Raw genomic sequence first — 18,006 nt, 5'->3', positions numbered from 1 at the left:
AAGGGCCGAGGAGTAGCCTGAGGTAACATACTACAGTGTTACCACTTCGGTGCTTAAACTTTAGTTCTGATCTCTGTAGCCGCTTGGTAAGAAGCGTTATCACAACTCGTCCTAAAAGTGCCCTAAAATGAATTTCCTGTTTACACGTACGCAAAAATTTTTTAAAGGAAATCAACGACACAGTTTTCTGAGAAAATGCCAAAAATTCGGAAAATTGGAACTATCAGTAGATTTACTGCATTCAAAAGCTTATTTCCGGTTCCAATTCTTACCAATTTTGAACTTTGATCAAAAAAAGACCATTTTCAATTAAAGCAGATCCTCGGAAGTGAATTTCCATAAAAATTTTCAAATGGAACATTACAATATAGAGGATGGCGAGATTATCGAAACTTCAACTCACCACCCAAGAAGACACTGGGAGGTCATTGGCGCCCGGAACATTTTATCAGTGCACTGCTTGGGCTCTGTTCAGTGAGCTGTTAAAAACTCCTAGAAAGAGAAAAATCTAAAGCCCAGCAGTTGGATTCGAACCTGGTATCTCCGCGTGGAAATCTATAATACACTAAACACTCAGCTAGTCCCTACCATTAGAAACCACCAGAACAGTGTGCGTTGGATGTTTGCAGGAAAACTTTGCTAGAATTTTTGAGAAAATCTAAAAATTATGGACAATCCGGTATAGGAATTTGGTCGCTAAGTATAGTGCTCTAGTGGAACCAAATTGAAATATTCAGTTTCATCTTTCTGCGATTTTTAGATTTTCAGTTATTAAGCAAACATTCACACTTTTTTGAACTGAAAGCCTAACTTGGCAAAATTGGTAATCATCTTTACTTAGCATTAAAAGTAATAAGAAAAAGAAGTAAGATTAATTATTAGGAAATTATAAATAAACATTTCGTACCCCAATCTTTGTTGATGACAATAAACTTGACGATATAATGAACGGATACGAGAGAAGAACACGTGGAAGAATCAGAATTGCCCTACAAAGAAGCGCTAGAAGAAGGGACGCTGGAATAGACAAGTGGGAGCTAGATTTGTACTTCATGCTTTCTACTTTTCCGCGTTTGACTTCTTTACTCTTTTCTCATTGTCATTTATTAGAGAAGCTGTAGAGAAAGAATCAGAAACAAGAGACAGTCCAAAAAGAGTAACAGGAAATAGGGGGAGGAAGACGACAACGGAAACCTGGGATAGGGCGAAGAATAGCAAGAGAAGAGACAAAAGCTTGTTCTCTCTGATGCTGTTAGAATTGTTCTCCTGCCGGTTAGTAGTTCGCAGGCACTCCTGAAGACCGCATGGCCGTAATAGTTGAGAGGGGACGGAAGCTTTTCGTTACTATTTCACATTAGTAAGCCCGCATTGTTGCTCAAACTGCCTCACTTCCTATATCAAACTCCTTCTCCCGCCAAACAGCATTGCCAACCTTCTAGCCGTTCCCTTAACCTACTCACTTCTCTTCTGTCAGTCGTTAATCATTCGGACAGTTTTCAGACAGACTGTTCTATGTGCAACCTCAAAACCGCGTATTTTATCTCATTCCAAACAGTCTGTTCTTCAGCCTCCAATTAAAAGAGAACCTCTCTTATTTATATCTTTAACTAACTTTTTTTTCTTTTTTTTTACTTTATTTATTTTCACAACTGCAGTGTATTTTTGCAATAAGTGAAGCTGATACAACATGATACATAGTATAAACATGAATAACATGAGAGGAGAATTCACCCATTGGTCGGACTCCCAAAGAAAAACAGTTCACTATTGTGCTCTAGCACTTAGTTCATTTAAAAGATCGCGTGGCCACCTGCGTCTTGGAGGATTTCCTGGTAATGCAGTAAGTTGGGATACTAGTGGATAGGAATGTGAGGTGATTGATGTGTGGAATTTAATGTAACGGGATCTTGCAGATTCTGAAATATAAGGCGCAAGGAAATCTCTGTGCAAGGTAGAGATTGATACAAACTAAGGAGCATCAGCGATTCTACGGAGAGTTTTTGACTGGGAGGATTGGATTCTATAGATATTGGATGCTTTGGCTGAGCCCCAAAGTTCCATTCCGTGAGTTCAGGCAGGTTTCATTATCATAGTGTAGATAAGTAGTTTATTGTTTAGTGAAAGCTAAGATCGGTTTTTAACTAACTGAATATACTTTTATTAAAACCAATATGTGTTTTTTAAAGTTCCAAGTAGCGTATTACTTATTATTATTACGAAATAATTTTATTTTAAAAAAAGATCATTAATTGGAGTATTAGGTAGTGAACCCTGGCAAAAGCGGTGAAATTAAAGTTAAACTCCCAAATTAGGGGTCAAGAACGATGGTAAAAGCTGATACTTTACTATAACCCGGGGGGTGCGTCGCCTTCTTGGCCATTAGCACCTTCCTAAACTTTTTCTATCATATACCGAGGCCACTCAGACTCAGTATGGATGGCACCTGTGACCTTATGCGTACAGCATCCATACCCAATACCTTGTCTTGCAAGAAAGGAACCCTAAGTTATAATAGTTTTCCATACTTTCGCTCTTAGTAAGACGCTCCAGTAGATGTGAGGGTGGTTAGTGATATTGATATTTTGCTATAAAAAATTTTTCTTAACAAAAGTTACACTCTGGACTCTAGAACCGGGGATTTCTCATGGTACTTCATGTTTTCTCAACTCGAAACCCACCGAACATTGTGGGAGGGGGGGCTAATTTTCGCATAAAAACTTAATTTAGAATTACCAAAGAAGTGAAATATAAAACATGAAATTGTAAAAATGTAAAGTAATGCCTATTTTACAGGCGGGTCTTATGTACAAACTGCCAAATAAGGTGCCATGGACGGAGGCGACCAGCAAACATACTTTAGTGCAAAATTCTCGGTATTAACCATTAAATAGAATCCCTCTTCCTTATACAGATCTGGAACCCACGCACTAGACTTAAAAGACAAGCAATGATAAAACGTGCCAAACTTCTTTACAGACTACTTGGACGACGCTCCAAATTGCCCACAGAACTTAAACGCTTAATATACAGTACTATTCTCAAACCTATGTGGACTTACGGTACTAGAGCTGTGGGGTTCAGCCAAACCTACAAAACATACGGACTGTACAGGACATTTCAGTCAAAACTCCTCCGACAGATAGCTGACGCTCCTTTCTACGGTGACTAACCTCACTCTTCACACCGACCTTAACATTCCCTTTATAGACTAACTCGCCAAGACTAAATACCAAAAATTCCATACTACTCTCTCGACTAGCTCTAATCCTCTTGTACTCGTTTCCTCTGACATTCCTAATACTCCTTGCCGACTGAATCGCCAGTGGCCCCGCGACTTACTTGTAGTCTGAAGAACTAAACGCCATTATTCTCCTATCTCTCCTCTCTCGACCACACATTCTCCTCTCTCCTATAGAGAGTGCTACCGCTGGGTAGTTTCTCTCCTCCCGCACCAGTTCATCACTCTCTCCATATTTACTGATTGTATACAGCTGTACACAGATTGTAAATCACAAAATAAATTGAAAAAACAAATAAATAAAACAAATAAAATCCAAAGGGACTAGACAGGGGAATCGTACCCACTAACCAGCAATACATCTTAGCTTTGCGGGTCTTGCCAATAACCGTTCGGCTACCGAGGCGAGTTTTCGCTCCAATAGAAGTACAGATGAACACCAATTCTCAGATTCCGTCCATTAGGACATATTATATAAAAGCACTAACATGAAATAGACTATCATAGTTAATGATTATTAAATAAAATATGAGAGCAGTACATGTGAAGAAAGTAACTTCATAAAGTACGTAGACGTAAATTCTACAGAACCGCAGTAGAATAACTGGGTTTCCTGCGCCAGAAGTAATTAGTGCCGGGGTATTCGTGTAAAAAGGAAGGTGGAGGGGGTACACAAAAAAATTAATTACCCTCCCCCTTACAATTATATGGGAATGAATAATTTGAACTCACAAAAGAGGGATATAAAGTATAAAATGGTGTAGGCAAGTTTTAAAAAGGCCGTTGTTAATATTCTATGTTTAATTATTTAAATGTCTACTAGTATATTGTTAAAACGGCTGGTAAGATTAGTGTATAAGGCGGATGATGCAAAAGATGCGGCGCTAAAAGATAATACCCAGTAAGGTGGATGAAAAAGCTTTAGAAGCTGTTACCAGGAAGTTAATACTAGAAACGGGAAGTCAAGATGTTTAGTTGAAATAGCGGGAAGAAGTATAATAAACAATTTCCGTTATCATTGAAAGCCCAAAACTTGATAATCCGACAACGCCCCAGAACAGGCGAAGAGTTGTTGAAATTACCACTGCCTAGGCTCTATTTACATAACCAAACTTAAGTAAGTTAAACAACTAACAGCGTTTTTCCACAACCAAATTTCTCCTTTCTCACACCGCCAATTTCTCTTGAGAAAAAAAAAACAAGATTTCCTTAATATTTTCTCTTTATAACTTACTTCTACCTTTACATTTACTTATCTTGTTACCTTTTTTATTTACTACTTTCCAAGAAAGTATTAAAGACCTTGGAAAATGTTCAAATATAATTTTCTAACCGAAAATACAGATACCACAGAAATGTTTTAGAGACTGGTCTACAAGAAAATGGATGTTTCTTGAAAGAAAATTTCCTTAAAGAAAACAAATAGAAAGCAGCCGACTATGTATTCATTGTCAGTGATTCCACTACTTAGTGTAAGGACAGGAGAAAAGTCTTTTCCAAGAGAAATACCAATTCTCTTAATTGCAAACTCAGTTATTATTATTGTTATTATTATTATTATTATTATTATTATTATTATTATTTTATTTAATAATAAATTACATAGCAAAAAGATATGTACAAAATAAATGAAGCAATGGCAAAGCCGTCTGCTCGAGAACACTGCTTAAATGTTTTTAAAAGATACAAAATAAACAGTAAATACATAATTTTCTTTCCTCGATATACAAGTTATAATTTTATATTTCATTTAATTTAATCTGATGTAAAAAATAAAAAATAAATAAATGAATAAAAAGAGAAGCAAGCTATCCTAATGCAGTCAGTAAGTGCATCTGCATAAAATTGATTAATAAGAACATGATTTATTGAACCAAGGGCTGAATATAGATTATTGCAGTACACATCTTTATTACAATCTTTCTAAACTAGTTGAGGAATTAGAGGTAATGAGGTAGTATTTGAATCAACGTGAAGTTTAATAGCAAGAGAAAGCAGAAAATGATCTGAGAAAATTTCATTCAGAATAGTAAAATGCTCAATAAAAGGTAAGAAATCAAAGGGCACGCAACACACGCCGTTAACCGAACAAAATACTTAATACTTAAACGCTTAAAAAATTCAAGAAATTGACACTATAATTATTAACCTTGGAATTCAAACCGGAAATCTTATAACCAATTAATTAATTAAGAATTAATGACAGAACTAAAAGAACCCTTGCAGGTGGCGAATTGATTTCAGGATGACCTTGGATGAGGATGAGGGCTGTCCTTATGAGCATGACCAACAGACAGGAAGTAGTCTTTAGCCAAGGAATTCGTACGCAGGTCGCCAATGAAGACAGTAAGATCATTCTTCACCAGTTTATTTAGTTTTTGAGTACCATCTTCATCAGTGCAACGCAAACCCATACGATTACACCAACTGAACTTCAACTTTTCTACCAACAAGTAGCTTGAGCGAAGTTTTACATTAAGATGACTAATTGCAAACTCAGTTTCTTTAACCACTTTTTTTCTTAAGGCCCTCTGCATCCCACTAATCAAATTGTCAGGAAAGTAGTAGAAATAAGTAAATAAAAATATTATCATATGGTAAGGTACAGAAAAATTTAATATTTTAAAAAATAGGATTAAGTCAAAGGGGTAAATGACTTAAAATAAAGGAACAAGTTTTATATTACAACATTCTTTGCGACAGGCTAAGACATGCAAAACTGTGAACAAGATGGCCACTTGTCGTAGCGAGGGAAAAAAAATTAAAATAAAGACCAGTGATAAGAGATTAGCACATTGGATTCCGGGATGAGGAGATCCCGGGTTCTCGAATCTCTTCCTACAAGCTTCTTGTAACGATGATGGACAATGTTGTCTGAAGCGAGAAAACGCTGAGCGGAAGCCGTTGGAAATAAAATGGGAGGATGCAACTGAGGCCAAAGATAAGTTCCGGTGTTTTGAAAACCAAATTCCAAATCACCGACAATCTTTTAATCGGTCTATGTTTTAGCATAACTTTGAAACTGAACAAGATGCTGCAATACTGTGGTAATTATCATTTAAATATTTAATCATTAGGTTGACAAATTCTTGCATGGCTCACGAATTAGATAATTAAAAAAAATATCATTGTAAATTTAATATTGTACTGGGAAATTCTATAAAACTATGGCAGATCAGTTACCTAGACAAGCATGATTTAAAGGAATTGTCACTAATAAATGGGTTGTTACGACAATAAGCAGGCTGAGAGCGAACCACGCGGTGTGCGGATCGTATCTACACAGGATCAACAAAAGGTCCTCTCCTCTTTGCGTAGATTGCAATGAGGAGGAGGATTTCAAACATGTAATAATGATATGTCCACGTTATGTGGTAGAAAGGAAACGAATGTTTGACGACATAAACAGGTATTTAGATGCACCATTTCGCTAAGAAGACATAATATTCTCCACCAAAATCTATGTGCTTAAATCTATAGCAGAGCTAGCAATGAAATATGACTGTATTTAAAAGTTATAGCCGATTAGAATGAATGCAAGAAAATGATTAGAGAAGGATTACGTGATTTTAATTTCGGTTAAGCTATAAGGATGGCAGGAATATAGAGTACTGATCCATCCATTAGTTGTAGTTTATGTAAATAGTTGTATATAGTAGAGGGATGAATGTGTGAAGCGAATGTATTTATAAGTAAGAATGGAGAGTGAGTGATATTCTAGTGATAAGCACCAAGACGATGCTGGCTGTACGGCGGAAGCCAATGCCAAAAAAAAACAAATTTACTAATTCTAATTCTATCTCGAAAAAAAAGTGAGGAAAAATGTACAACATAATTTGTCTAGTCCATCAGCAAGTAGCCAATCTAATCACTAAATACTCGTACAATTTTCCCCCCTTCTAGCTAAATGAGAAAACACTACATAAAAAACTGTCAGGATGTCGGAAGGTGAACAAGGAAACAGAATATGAAAATGAAAGAATATGAACTCGAATATTCAGCAGTAATAAACAATAATAACTTGGTTCCATTCATAACTTAAAACTATTAGACAACTTGTACTTATATTTATGCGATGTTAAAAAATTTAACTTATATTTTATTCCAGCTTAGTGAAGAATAGATAAAAATTAAATTTTTGTTCGGCGTTAATATTGACCTAAATTTTGTTCGGCGTTAATATTGACCTAAATTTTGTGATATTTAATACCGAGAGTGAGCTAGAATTAATTATTTAAATTTAAACTTTGTTAAACTCTGAATTCAATTTTTCATGCACTAGAATTAATGGAAGTTTTCCAGTGTACCCAACTCATTTATTTATTGTATTTGTGCAGACAAGGGTTGACTTCCAACAAAAATAAATACATTTTTTTGAAAAACTTTTTCTGTAAAATACAGTAACTCTGTCAAACGTCCCACTCAAATAATTCACAACTCACTCAAAAACAAAGTCAATAATCTCTCACTGACTTCTTTTTAGGATGAAAATCCTGGCTCCTTGAGTAATTAGATAAGCAGATGTATTTTTTGTATAGAAATGTTCTACTTATTTTTCAGCAGATACTGATATAACCTCTTCTTGATTCGCTTGATAGCGATGAAATAGACTAGCTAATACTTCAGAGATTTTGTTTACAAAATCACACTAACATTCATCGACTTTTATCACAAAGTATAACGGAAATCATGTGTTCTGGATATAAAGGTTTAAGAAAGCAAACTCAGTCTCAAAATCAGACTCATTATCACACTGAGGCTTTTTAGTGAACACACTAAAAAGAGCCACAATAGATCTTTTGGTTTTGTAATCATCCCATCTATGAATCTACGTAATATTAGCGTTTAAAGTGTAGAAGATGATTGCTATTAAGTAAAAGAAAAATCGTCCAAATACTTAGTACTGATTATTTAATTTGGATTCTGGGCAAAAAGACACATCAAAAGCTACGTACGCCAATAAAAGCTATTGGGAAGGAATGATCTGTAAGTGGACAGAGTATCTGAGGAAAGAGTGGGATGGTATAAGAAGTTGAGGCTCAATTTTGTGTTCTCGTTGAATTTAAAAAGAGTAAAAAACTTGTAAAACATTTAAAGAACAGAACAGCTGAAAATTTTGTTTTTAAATTAATATACTGGTCAGTACAAATAGAGAATAAAGGAAAAGCATGTAAATAGAATATAAACCAAACTGATGATGGATGGAAATATGAAAGCAGACAGATATAAGGGGAAAAATGCATGCTATGACTTAGATAAAGATCAACGCTAGTAGAAACTATTTTAATAACTACAAACAGTTAATGTGAAAGCAAAACTAGACGAACTTCTATAAAATTCTCTAAATTAACAATAGAAAATAGCAATTAACCTTTAAAAAAAACCATCGGCTTACCTTAAATTTGTTCATTCTAAATTCACCAACATTTCGCCAGACCTGAAAACAAAATTAGAATAAAAATTTAAAATGCTTTACATAGATTAATTATTTAATCTTTTAAAAATGTTGATAAAACTCTCCAACAAACATTCAGCTTATTTATTATTTATTTAATACATACGAGTAATGCATGCGCACTCGTATTCAAATAAATATCATATAAATAAATATTTTTTATTTATTTATAACATTCAAGCCTAAAGACTTTTAACAATGGAGATAGCTGCAAGTATTTGCAGAATAATAAATGGAAAATAAAATATTTTCTGACAAATGATTAATGAAAAAGAAGTAAGAAACATTAAAATGATTGACCCGCAAACGGGAAGTTTTCGCCTATACAAGCTCCCTAATAATGCCTCAATATTTACCGCAGAAATTGTAGCGATTTGGAATGCGGTAATCCTGGCGGAACAAATACAAAGTAATGACATAGTAGCCATTCTTAGTGATGCTAAAAGTGCACTCCAAAAAATAAAATGCCCGGGCGATGTTTTTGATCCCATAATTATAGAAATTCTAAGTCATTTGATTAATGCAATGGGTAGGTTGCATCTGGTTTGGCTGAAAGGGCATGCTGTGATAGTTGATAACGAGAAAGTCGACGTGCTAGCGAAAAGAGCGATTTTGTTAGTGGAACATATTCCAGTGCTCAATTTAGCGGATTTCGAAGGTGCTTTAAGATGCTTTATGACGCATGGCAAAAGCTCTACGATCTGGAAAAAGAAATTAAGGGTAAATATTACGCTGATTTACAGCCTAGGATTCCCAACAAGCCATGGTTTGTAGAAGTACTGGAGGGGGAAAGGCAATTTTACACAACAATAATGCGACTGAGGTTCAACCATAATCTCACAAATCCGCATCTGCACAAAATTAAGTTATCAGATAGTCCCAAATGTGATTGCAATAGCGGGGAGGATGGGGACATCGATCACCTCCTCTTCAGATGCAGCAGATATAATAGAAATAGAGACAAGTTCCTACAGGAATTGGCAGAGACAAGTTCCTACAGGAATTGGCAGCACATGTACGATTTCCCTGTAGCGCTAAAAGTATTTTAGCTATAATGAATCCTGATGCACCCATGAAGCATTTATAAGTTCATTAGAGAGAATAAAATAAAAATATAGGATGCAGCTAAACTCCACAGTTGCGATTTTAGTTCTTAATTACTCACACAAGTACTATCATAACTACACTACTAATTACACCACTCTAAGCTCACATCAAATAACGAAGTCACATTCAGAGACCATTGTGTTGTTCTAGGAAGGAATGTCGGTACGCAGCGCTCAAGATATCCTTATCTCATGGAAGCCACGAAGCAGAATGTAGTAGAAGAGTGGCTGGCATGAAGAAGAAAGAAGTGAAAGAGGCTGCGCTATTCCTCAAATTGAATATTGGAAAAGATAGGGCTGGTTTTTTTCCACCAACATATTGGTAAATTAAGGCATTCGAAGCCAACTGTAACTGTGCATACCAATATGTTGGTTTTTTCCAGCCCTCATATAAAGTAATTGGTTAATGTGCAAACAAGACCACAAATACAATAAATAAATAAATAAATAAAAATAGCCACTGATCATGAAAGGAAGTATTCACTTTAAAAACAACGAGAGATGTCAATAATTAGGCCTACTGGTACCGGCTCGGCGTTCTAGGCTCAGTGTACCATTTCATTTAGTTTATTTGATAAAAATGCAGAATTTTACACGCTATAGGCAAAATTTGATGGAATATAAACTATAGTATGTGTGCATACTGCTAGCTGGGGCACATCTGCGTCAGCTGATAGGGTAATCTTAATAATGTGGAAGAAAGAGGCTAAATCTACAGTAAAAGCTTTATTGGGGCAGCAAACTCCACTGTGAACTAAATTGTACTAAATTTTTAGAAGTAATTAAAGAATATAAAGTTCTCGCTGCTGATAAATACCAGAAACTTTTTAATGAAATGTTATGTTCAATAAAGAGCAATTCAAAATTATTGCTTTTTCGCTAACTACTCGGCTATTGGGCCTTTTCCATTATTAGCCCAATAGCAGAGAAGGAATTAGTTTCTGTTTTGAAAAAAAAATCAAAATGTTCTAGGTTTGGGAGGGAAAAATAGGTTACAATTTCAGCATAGTTTTAGGCAACCTATTGACCTAATGTAAAGAAAATTACAACAATTTGTTTCAAGTTCTAGTTTCAATTTAGATAAAATATTCTAAGCTAAAATTATTCATAAATCTGTAAAGTTGACATTGTTAGTCTGATTGATTAGAATTTTTAACACAAAAAACTTCCGGCAACAGAAGTTATGAGATGTGGGTGTAGATGCAGGCGATTAATGCAATTTGCAGCATAAAATTGGGAGCACATTCAGAGATGAAATTTTCTTTGAAGGACTTGAGAAAAAGGTGATTCAAAAGAACTGAAACTCTGTATTCCCTGTTCAAGTTAATCCACTCACATTCCAGCTATAATGTGGAATTAACAGTGAAAGTAATCAGTTGTCCTCTTTGTCAAGAAATCCATGAAGTAGTCTGAAGTACAGGTTGAGGAATCAGTTTGTGTCAGAGTATTTTAGTGCACTCTTTCGTCAAGATATTTGTCTAAGATAATAAATGTGATCTTCGGGTCGAATAGAAGCACTGAAGTTATGGACAGTAGTTCGACTTTCTTTTTGTTTAGGATTAATTAGATTGTTTGATTGTTATTCTTCATTTGAATAATGATGATTCCAGAGATAGCTAGAAGAGATGGGATAAAGGCCCACCCTGTAAACCTGCGCAGCTTGCACGTGCGTGCTAGTGTGGAATACGATACCATTAATTAAATATAATTCAACTAATGAGGTTATGCACTTGCATTGAATGAATCATTCACAAACCTGGAAGGGGTATTTACACTGATCATCCTTTACAAGAGTGTGCAACAATGTAACTGGTGCGCATGAATGCAGCACACTATAGCGATTTTTATCGTTGTTGCTACGGGGGCTGCAGTTTCTCTAGTCAACGATAGCAATTATTGGTTTAGTAATTAGTATTTTTAACATTTCTCTAATATTTAATATTAGGAGAAAGTATGAGACCAAATTTTTGGAACTTAAATAGAAATTTATTTTAATGCGGAGCGAAAAAAAATTAATAAAACTTTAGAATCCAAAAAATTGAAAAGGGTACCCCCAAGATAATGCACACGCGGGACGAATTGCAAGGAAATGCACAATATCCTCCCAAGTATTTTTTTTAACTGCATTTTTTTTCCCTCTCTCTCTTATCATTTTCCTATCTTCAAGTCTTATGATATAATAGCCTAAATTATCGTTAAAATGCAACTAAATTATTCTATTTCAAGGCATTGACAGTGTAATAATACGTCATACTTCGTTAACGTCAAATGAACTTAATAAGATAACAATAACAATATAACTGGCACATTTATAGTTCTATCTACTATACAGGGTGAACCAGTAAGTAATGTCCATAGGCCTACTGTGTGTAGTACATCAAAGTGGAGTTCAATGACGTATTGGCCAACTTCATATTTTATACTGTTCTTTTTTTCTAAAATCATTACTTTTTGCAATAAAAATGTTATTACTCAGAAAGTTTTAGTCCGAATTCGATTCTGATGACACGGTTAGAAAGACAGATAAATTTTCTAAAAATTGATACCATTTTGAAGCTTAAGTTATTCTCCAAACAACCTCAAATTTCGATTACTTTTATTTTTCCAGTATTCGGAGGAAGATTGAGCATGGCGGACAGATGAAGGCAAGGAGTTCCAGAGAGAGGTAGCACGTATTAGGAAGGACTTGTCAAAGGATGAGGTACGGGAGGGTAATGTTTTCCAGGGCGGAAATGGATAGATTTCTTTCTAGATTGTCTAATTGGTTGTAGATGAAGAAGACAAGTGGTTCACCATTTCCTGGCATAAGATTTTGATGGTTGTAAGGATTATTTAAACGAATCAATGTTTAGCTAGCAATTATTACCTCACATCTTTATTCCAAGTTGACCTATGCTTTCCAAATTCTGCAGCCTTCAATAATGCAAATTGTTCAACTTGGTATGGCAGTCGAAATCGTTCTTAAACGATCACTTCTCCCAAGCCGACAAAATTTACCATTTGACTTCCATCTGTTTGGAATTGATGAACTTATAGCTGGATGTATGGCCAAGATTCGTAGCGGTTAAAAAATCCATTGGAAGATCTGTATTCCAATTCCAGAAATATTCTCCCAATTTTTGAGTATGTGGGTGTTTTGAGTATGTACCTAGTGTAAATCGAAAACTAGAAATCGTAGAAAATTCAGATTTGATATTTTGTTTAATTGCTTTTCCGATTTTAACGTACGAGTTGCATTGTTCACTTGTACCGTAATTTACGTAAATAAAACTCATACACAGACAATTTATATATTTAGATACACAAAACTTTTTCAAAGGCCAGCGGAAATAAAATAAAGAAAGTTTATTCAAACTTCCTGTGGATCGACAAAAAACTGCACGAAAAATTTGTAATATTGAGAAACACCCAATTTTTTGATAGTTCTAATAAAAACTCGCTATTCCAAAACCCATTAATTTGATTTGATATTAACGCACTAGTTTCTCTTAATACACCAGAGCCAGTAGAATGCACTACTTATTTCATTTAAAACTAATTTTTTGGATGCACAAATGACTTTAAATTTCTGTCGCATTATTGTAGAGTTTTTAGTTGAACTCCATTTGGGTATTTCCTTCACCATTAACAGCGCCTAAAGTGGTAAATTTCATATCGAGAGGGCAGAACTTGTAGTACAGGCACAGAGCTAACTATAAGTTACGTGTCAAGTATGTAGATCATGTTTGTAAGTGGGAAATCTCTTGTCATAGAGCTACCATAGCTTTCCGCCCGTTTCCCAATCCGTGTGTGTGTGCGTCACATTATTCTAACCCCATGATTATTAGCTCATACCTTTACACAATTATGAGCAAGCCGTTGAGGTAGGTATGTTGAGATGGATACCGGGAGGGAATCCTCTGCCGACTAAATCTAAAGCTAGGATATCCGCCCTCCAGTCACTTGTATACGTAATATTATACACGGATATCTATCTATTCTCCAGGTGAAACACGTTCACCACTACCTTAATGAATACCACCTTCTCACTATATTTCTCTATTCAACAAAACCTTCATAACTCTAGAACTATTGCTCAATGCACGTCCTTTTCAATCCTTATTAGTTGTAGAAGCGTGTAACAAAGAGGAGAATACAGAATAGATCAATCTAGAGCATACATCTACTCGCATACAAACAATAAAGCCGCAGTGCAATCTAGAACCAGTCAATAACAGAAGTGATAAAGAGCACGTGGCTAGCTCTATGGCTGTCTATCTTCACACGATCCACACATTCATACCTACCGTGTATAATTACCTAGGTACACGTGGTCTCCGTATCTCGGGCTAACAATATAACTGGGTAGCAGCATTGATTTGGCCTTGTACACGAATCTACAATAAAACTAAGCAAAGTGTACAGATAAACAACGCAATTTTAATGAAGACAACTTTGTTAGTGCGAGACAGAATGTAAATAATCAATAATTGCAAAATACTCTAGCAACGGAGTAATTTGCTAATGAGTATTTTATTATTATACGTTCCTTAAAGAGGGAATAGCCCCACTACATTCGAATCTTTTAGCGGCTTTTTATGTGAATGCGCTCGCGTGAGGTCGTTGAAGAATAGTTGACTTGAAAACATACAGGCTTCTAGAGAGATGAGACGGACGGAGATCAGCCATTTCAAGAGCTTTTTTGGAAATGCCTGACACGATTCACTCATTCTACATCCTTAGCAGAGGATAAGTCAAGCTGAAGAAGATTGTTACAGAATATTGCCACTTGAAGAAGCATCTACACAGATGGAACCAGTTGTAGAGCTGCTGTGTAGCAGGTATGGACAAGAGCGTGAAACAAAACTCCATTCCGTCTCCTGGCAGTTGTGGCCAAGTGGATAAAGGTGACAGTCTAGTATGAAAAGGAGTTTCAGCAGACTATTTTGGATATAGGAGTGTACCGAGGATAATGGATGTAGTCTCGTCAAGTAAGCCTATTTTATGGCATCGAGGAGAGTTAGTCGAAAGTCTGAGAGGGTACTATGCTCGCTAACGATTCCTAATGTTAGGCACCTTTACCACGGAGCCAAACTAGGGTACGAATGGCTGATATGAGCTGTTTTCTATGTGAAGCGCAATAGGCCTACGTTCTTGCCTTAAAGGCTCCGATTACAGATTCGATTAGAGAAGCTCAAATCAAAATGTGGTTTCACGTAGCGACTCTAGCCTAGGTCAGAAGTCCAGTACTAGGCCGAGATACCTAAGGATCCGACAGGATTAAGCAATGACTTTTAAAAGAAATTGCCAAAGCTCCATGACAGCCCAGCTGATGTAAGAGTACAGAAGATTTCCCATTTAGGAAAATGTGTTCAGGAAATCCCGAGAAGCTATTCTAGCCATTGCACCTTCCCAAAAACTGCCTGATAATTAATTTTCCTAAAAATGTATTCATACAAATGAAAAAAAAAACGTTAAAAATTTGTAAAATATCAATTACTCCTTAGACCGAACATTTCTTTAAGAATTCTTCCGTTTTAAAGCTAAGTAATGGATCGAACTGCTCGCTGAAATTCGGTAGCTATTTTAGAACATAATGGACTATATTTTGAATGTGTTATTTGAATAGATCTTTCTTTCTACTCACCCATTAGTTACAAAATTAAACTTATAAAAAAACTGACAAGCGAATAGAGCAACTACCACAGTAACTTTGACGATGTCCTTGTAAATAATTAAGTTTCACAGTGAAAGAAAAGGTAACCTGTCGGACAGAAGTTAGGACTTTACCAACAGAATGGGCAGCAATCAACAGTTTTACTGGTTGGTAACCGTTACCGTTGGAACTTAGAAACTATAAATACTATGACTAAACGTTGCTTACCGTGCTCTAGTCACATTGAATCTAAAATAGAGTTCGCCTTACTGAATTAAGTGTAGCAGAGAACGCTATAGAAAATTTACTTCCGTGCCAACCCAAACTATTCGCCCCGCGATCCACTTCAGTCCATTGCTTTCCTATCGCTTCTTTCTACGCCTATTTCTTATGTAAATCAGAGTAGAAGGATTTTTAATTAATGTTGGATAAAGGGCCTGAATAACTATCGTTATCCTTAACTACATTTCCATCCTTGAAGCCAATATAACCTAATTATATGCTGCTCTTGAAACTTTTATTGGTTTAACTATATCAAATGATTATTTTCGGTTTATTCTTTTTACTTTCTATTATCCCTCATCCAATTCTTTGTTAAAGACTCTTACGGAATTTGTTTTTTTTATAATAAATAATCTTTATTATAAGTATGTACAATAAATCAATAAATACACGAAGTGCCATTGAACAATACATTATAACCTTCATAACTATGGTTTGTGGAAAGGTTAATATGTGAAGGATAGAAAATGCAGGGAAAAAAGATGGAAAAACCTGCAGCTAGTGCAGAAAGTTAGAGAAGGATGTGTTTTAGTCTTTGGTATCCCGTAAGGAATAGAAGGATCGTAGGAGGCTATGTTGCGGCAGAGCGGATTAGGATGACAATCTAGAATGGTAAGGAGTTTCAGCAGACGATTTTGGACACAGGAGTGCAAGGGGATCATGGATGCAGTGTCGAGGAGTGAGTCAATTCTAGTGCGTCGCGGAGAGTCAGTCGCAAGACTTGAGAAATTTGTTCTGTGTTGTCCTGGAGTTTCTTGATGGGTTACTTCTGTAAGTCAGGCTCCAGGGTAGGAGTAACATCGGCCTGATGATCACTTTGTAGAGAAGGATTTAGTTCTGTACAGCACAGTAAAGGAAATTGTTTTTGTAGTCCAGTTTAATGGAGTTCACTTTGTCTTGAACGCGATATGAATTTCATGTTAAAGTATTTAAGTTGTAATTACTTGAATAACTGAAAACAAAATCCGTGTTTCAAATCGAAGTGTTGTGAAATTAGTCGGCTCCAAACACAATACTTCTTCTTAGGGAAAATAAAAATGCTTCAAGCCAACCAATAACTACCAAAATAACCAAAGTACAGGTCCTGAAGTTATTTTTAGAAATTTGGTCTGATCGCCGAAGTGGTTAACATAGAAATTTGTTGTACGTATTCTTATGATTCACTCTATATATCTGATAAATTAATGAGCTCCTAATTTGCATATCAATTTCCAAATTTAAAAACAATCAGTCACTTATAAACTTCAACAATAGCGCCAACAATATCTTAGTACTTCCGTTTCATCTCAACCGGAACAAATAAACAACTAAAAATTGCAGAATGTTGCGGCTTAAGTCTTTCTCACGTGTGTCTGTCACAGTAATTGAGAATTATACTATGGCCTTTAGTAGTAAAATATTTTAACTATACCATGCTATTAGTCTCGAAGAGTTACTCTCCTGGAGTCTGGAACTGCCACATAAAGAGAATATTATGTCACTTGGCACTTTTAGGGAGAAATTATGAGCGGGAAGCGTACATTGTGCTGCTGGTGAAAGGGTTAAAAGATTAAAGTGAAGGAGGATATAATTTTTTTTATTTCTTTTCAGGTTTTTCCAAGTTTTTTATTCATTTTCATTTTTACTCTCATCAAAATTTGGTTATATACTCGCACAGTCTGCAATAATTTCGACTTGGATTTTGAATAAGTGAGAGTTAATACAATGTCAACGATACAGAAAGTTGTAACTTCTTCATTTTAGTTGTACATTAGATTAGTTTAAATTAGGGTGGCCTCAAGGCCTGCGCCACCGCGACCCCTATGGATCTATTGTGGCTCCCCGGCTTTGAGCTCACCCTCCAGACCCGTCCGTTTAATCAGACTCTTAATTCTGGAGAGTGGCTCCTGGGTAAAGCTCCACAAAATCATTTCAGTTGTAAGACGAGGTTATTTGAAACTTTGAGTAACTATTCATTCTCTTGAGTGTAAAAAAGCCTCATATTGTACACAGAAAAGTGCTGAACTAAAACTAAGCTATAATTTCAGTTTATTTTATGTAGATTTACCAACGTGCTAAAAAAGTAATAAACGGGATCATAATTCTTATATTTTAATACTAAAGTATTCGTAGATCTCTTTAACTATACTAAAATAATAAAAGTTTAGGTTAGTTTAGTAAACTACAGGCTACAGCCAATGAGTTCCATCCTTCACCGGCATCTTTTAAGTCTAAAAGAAATAGTATTTGGGCTCTAGATCTAACTATTTCGAGCTTGTTCTTTATATTTCATTCATACTGAATAATTTTG

At 35.5% G+C, this 18,006-nt stretch overlaps 1 protein-coding gene across 3 annotated transcripts in view; it reads right to left on the bottom strand.

Moving 5' to 3' along the window:
- Positions 1 to 18,006, bottom strand: part of LOC141453907 (uncharacterized) — a 637,650-nt gene that overhangs the window by 324,565 nt on the left and 295,079 nt on the right. For all 3 annotated transcript variants that reach the window (XM_074127531.1, XM_074127530.1, XM_074127532.1), the window contains exon 2: positions 8,634 to 8,675. In XM_074127531.1, the coding sequence (XP_073983632.1) occupies positions 8,634 to 8,648 (15 nt within the window). In that variant the 5' untranslated portion in view covers positions 8,649 to 8,675. The remainder of the gene's footprint in view (positions 1 to 8,633; positions 8,676 to 18,006) is intronic.

This window comes from Rhodnius prolixus, unplaced genomic scaffold, assembly GCF_049639745.1.
Source record: "Rhodnius prolixus isolate KJV_2025 unplaced genomic scaffold, Rpr scaffold_9, whole genome shotgun sequence".
Lineage (NCBI taxonomy): Eukaryota > Metazoa > Arthropoda > Insecta > Hemiptera > Reduviidae > Rhodnius > Rhodnius prolixus.
This window is presented reverse-complemented; position numbering and strand designations above follow the sequence as displayed.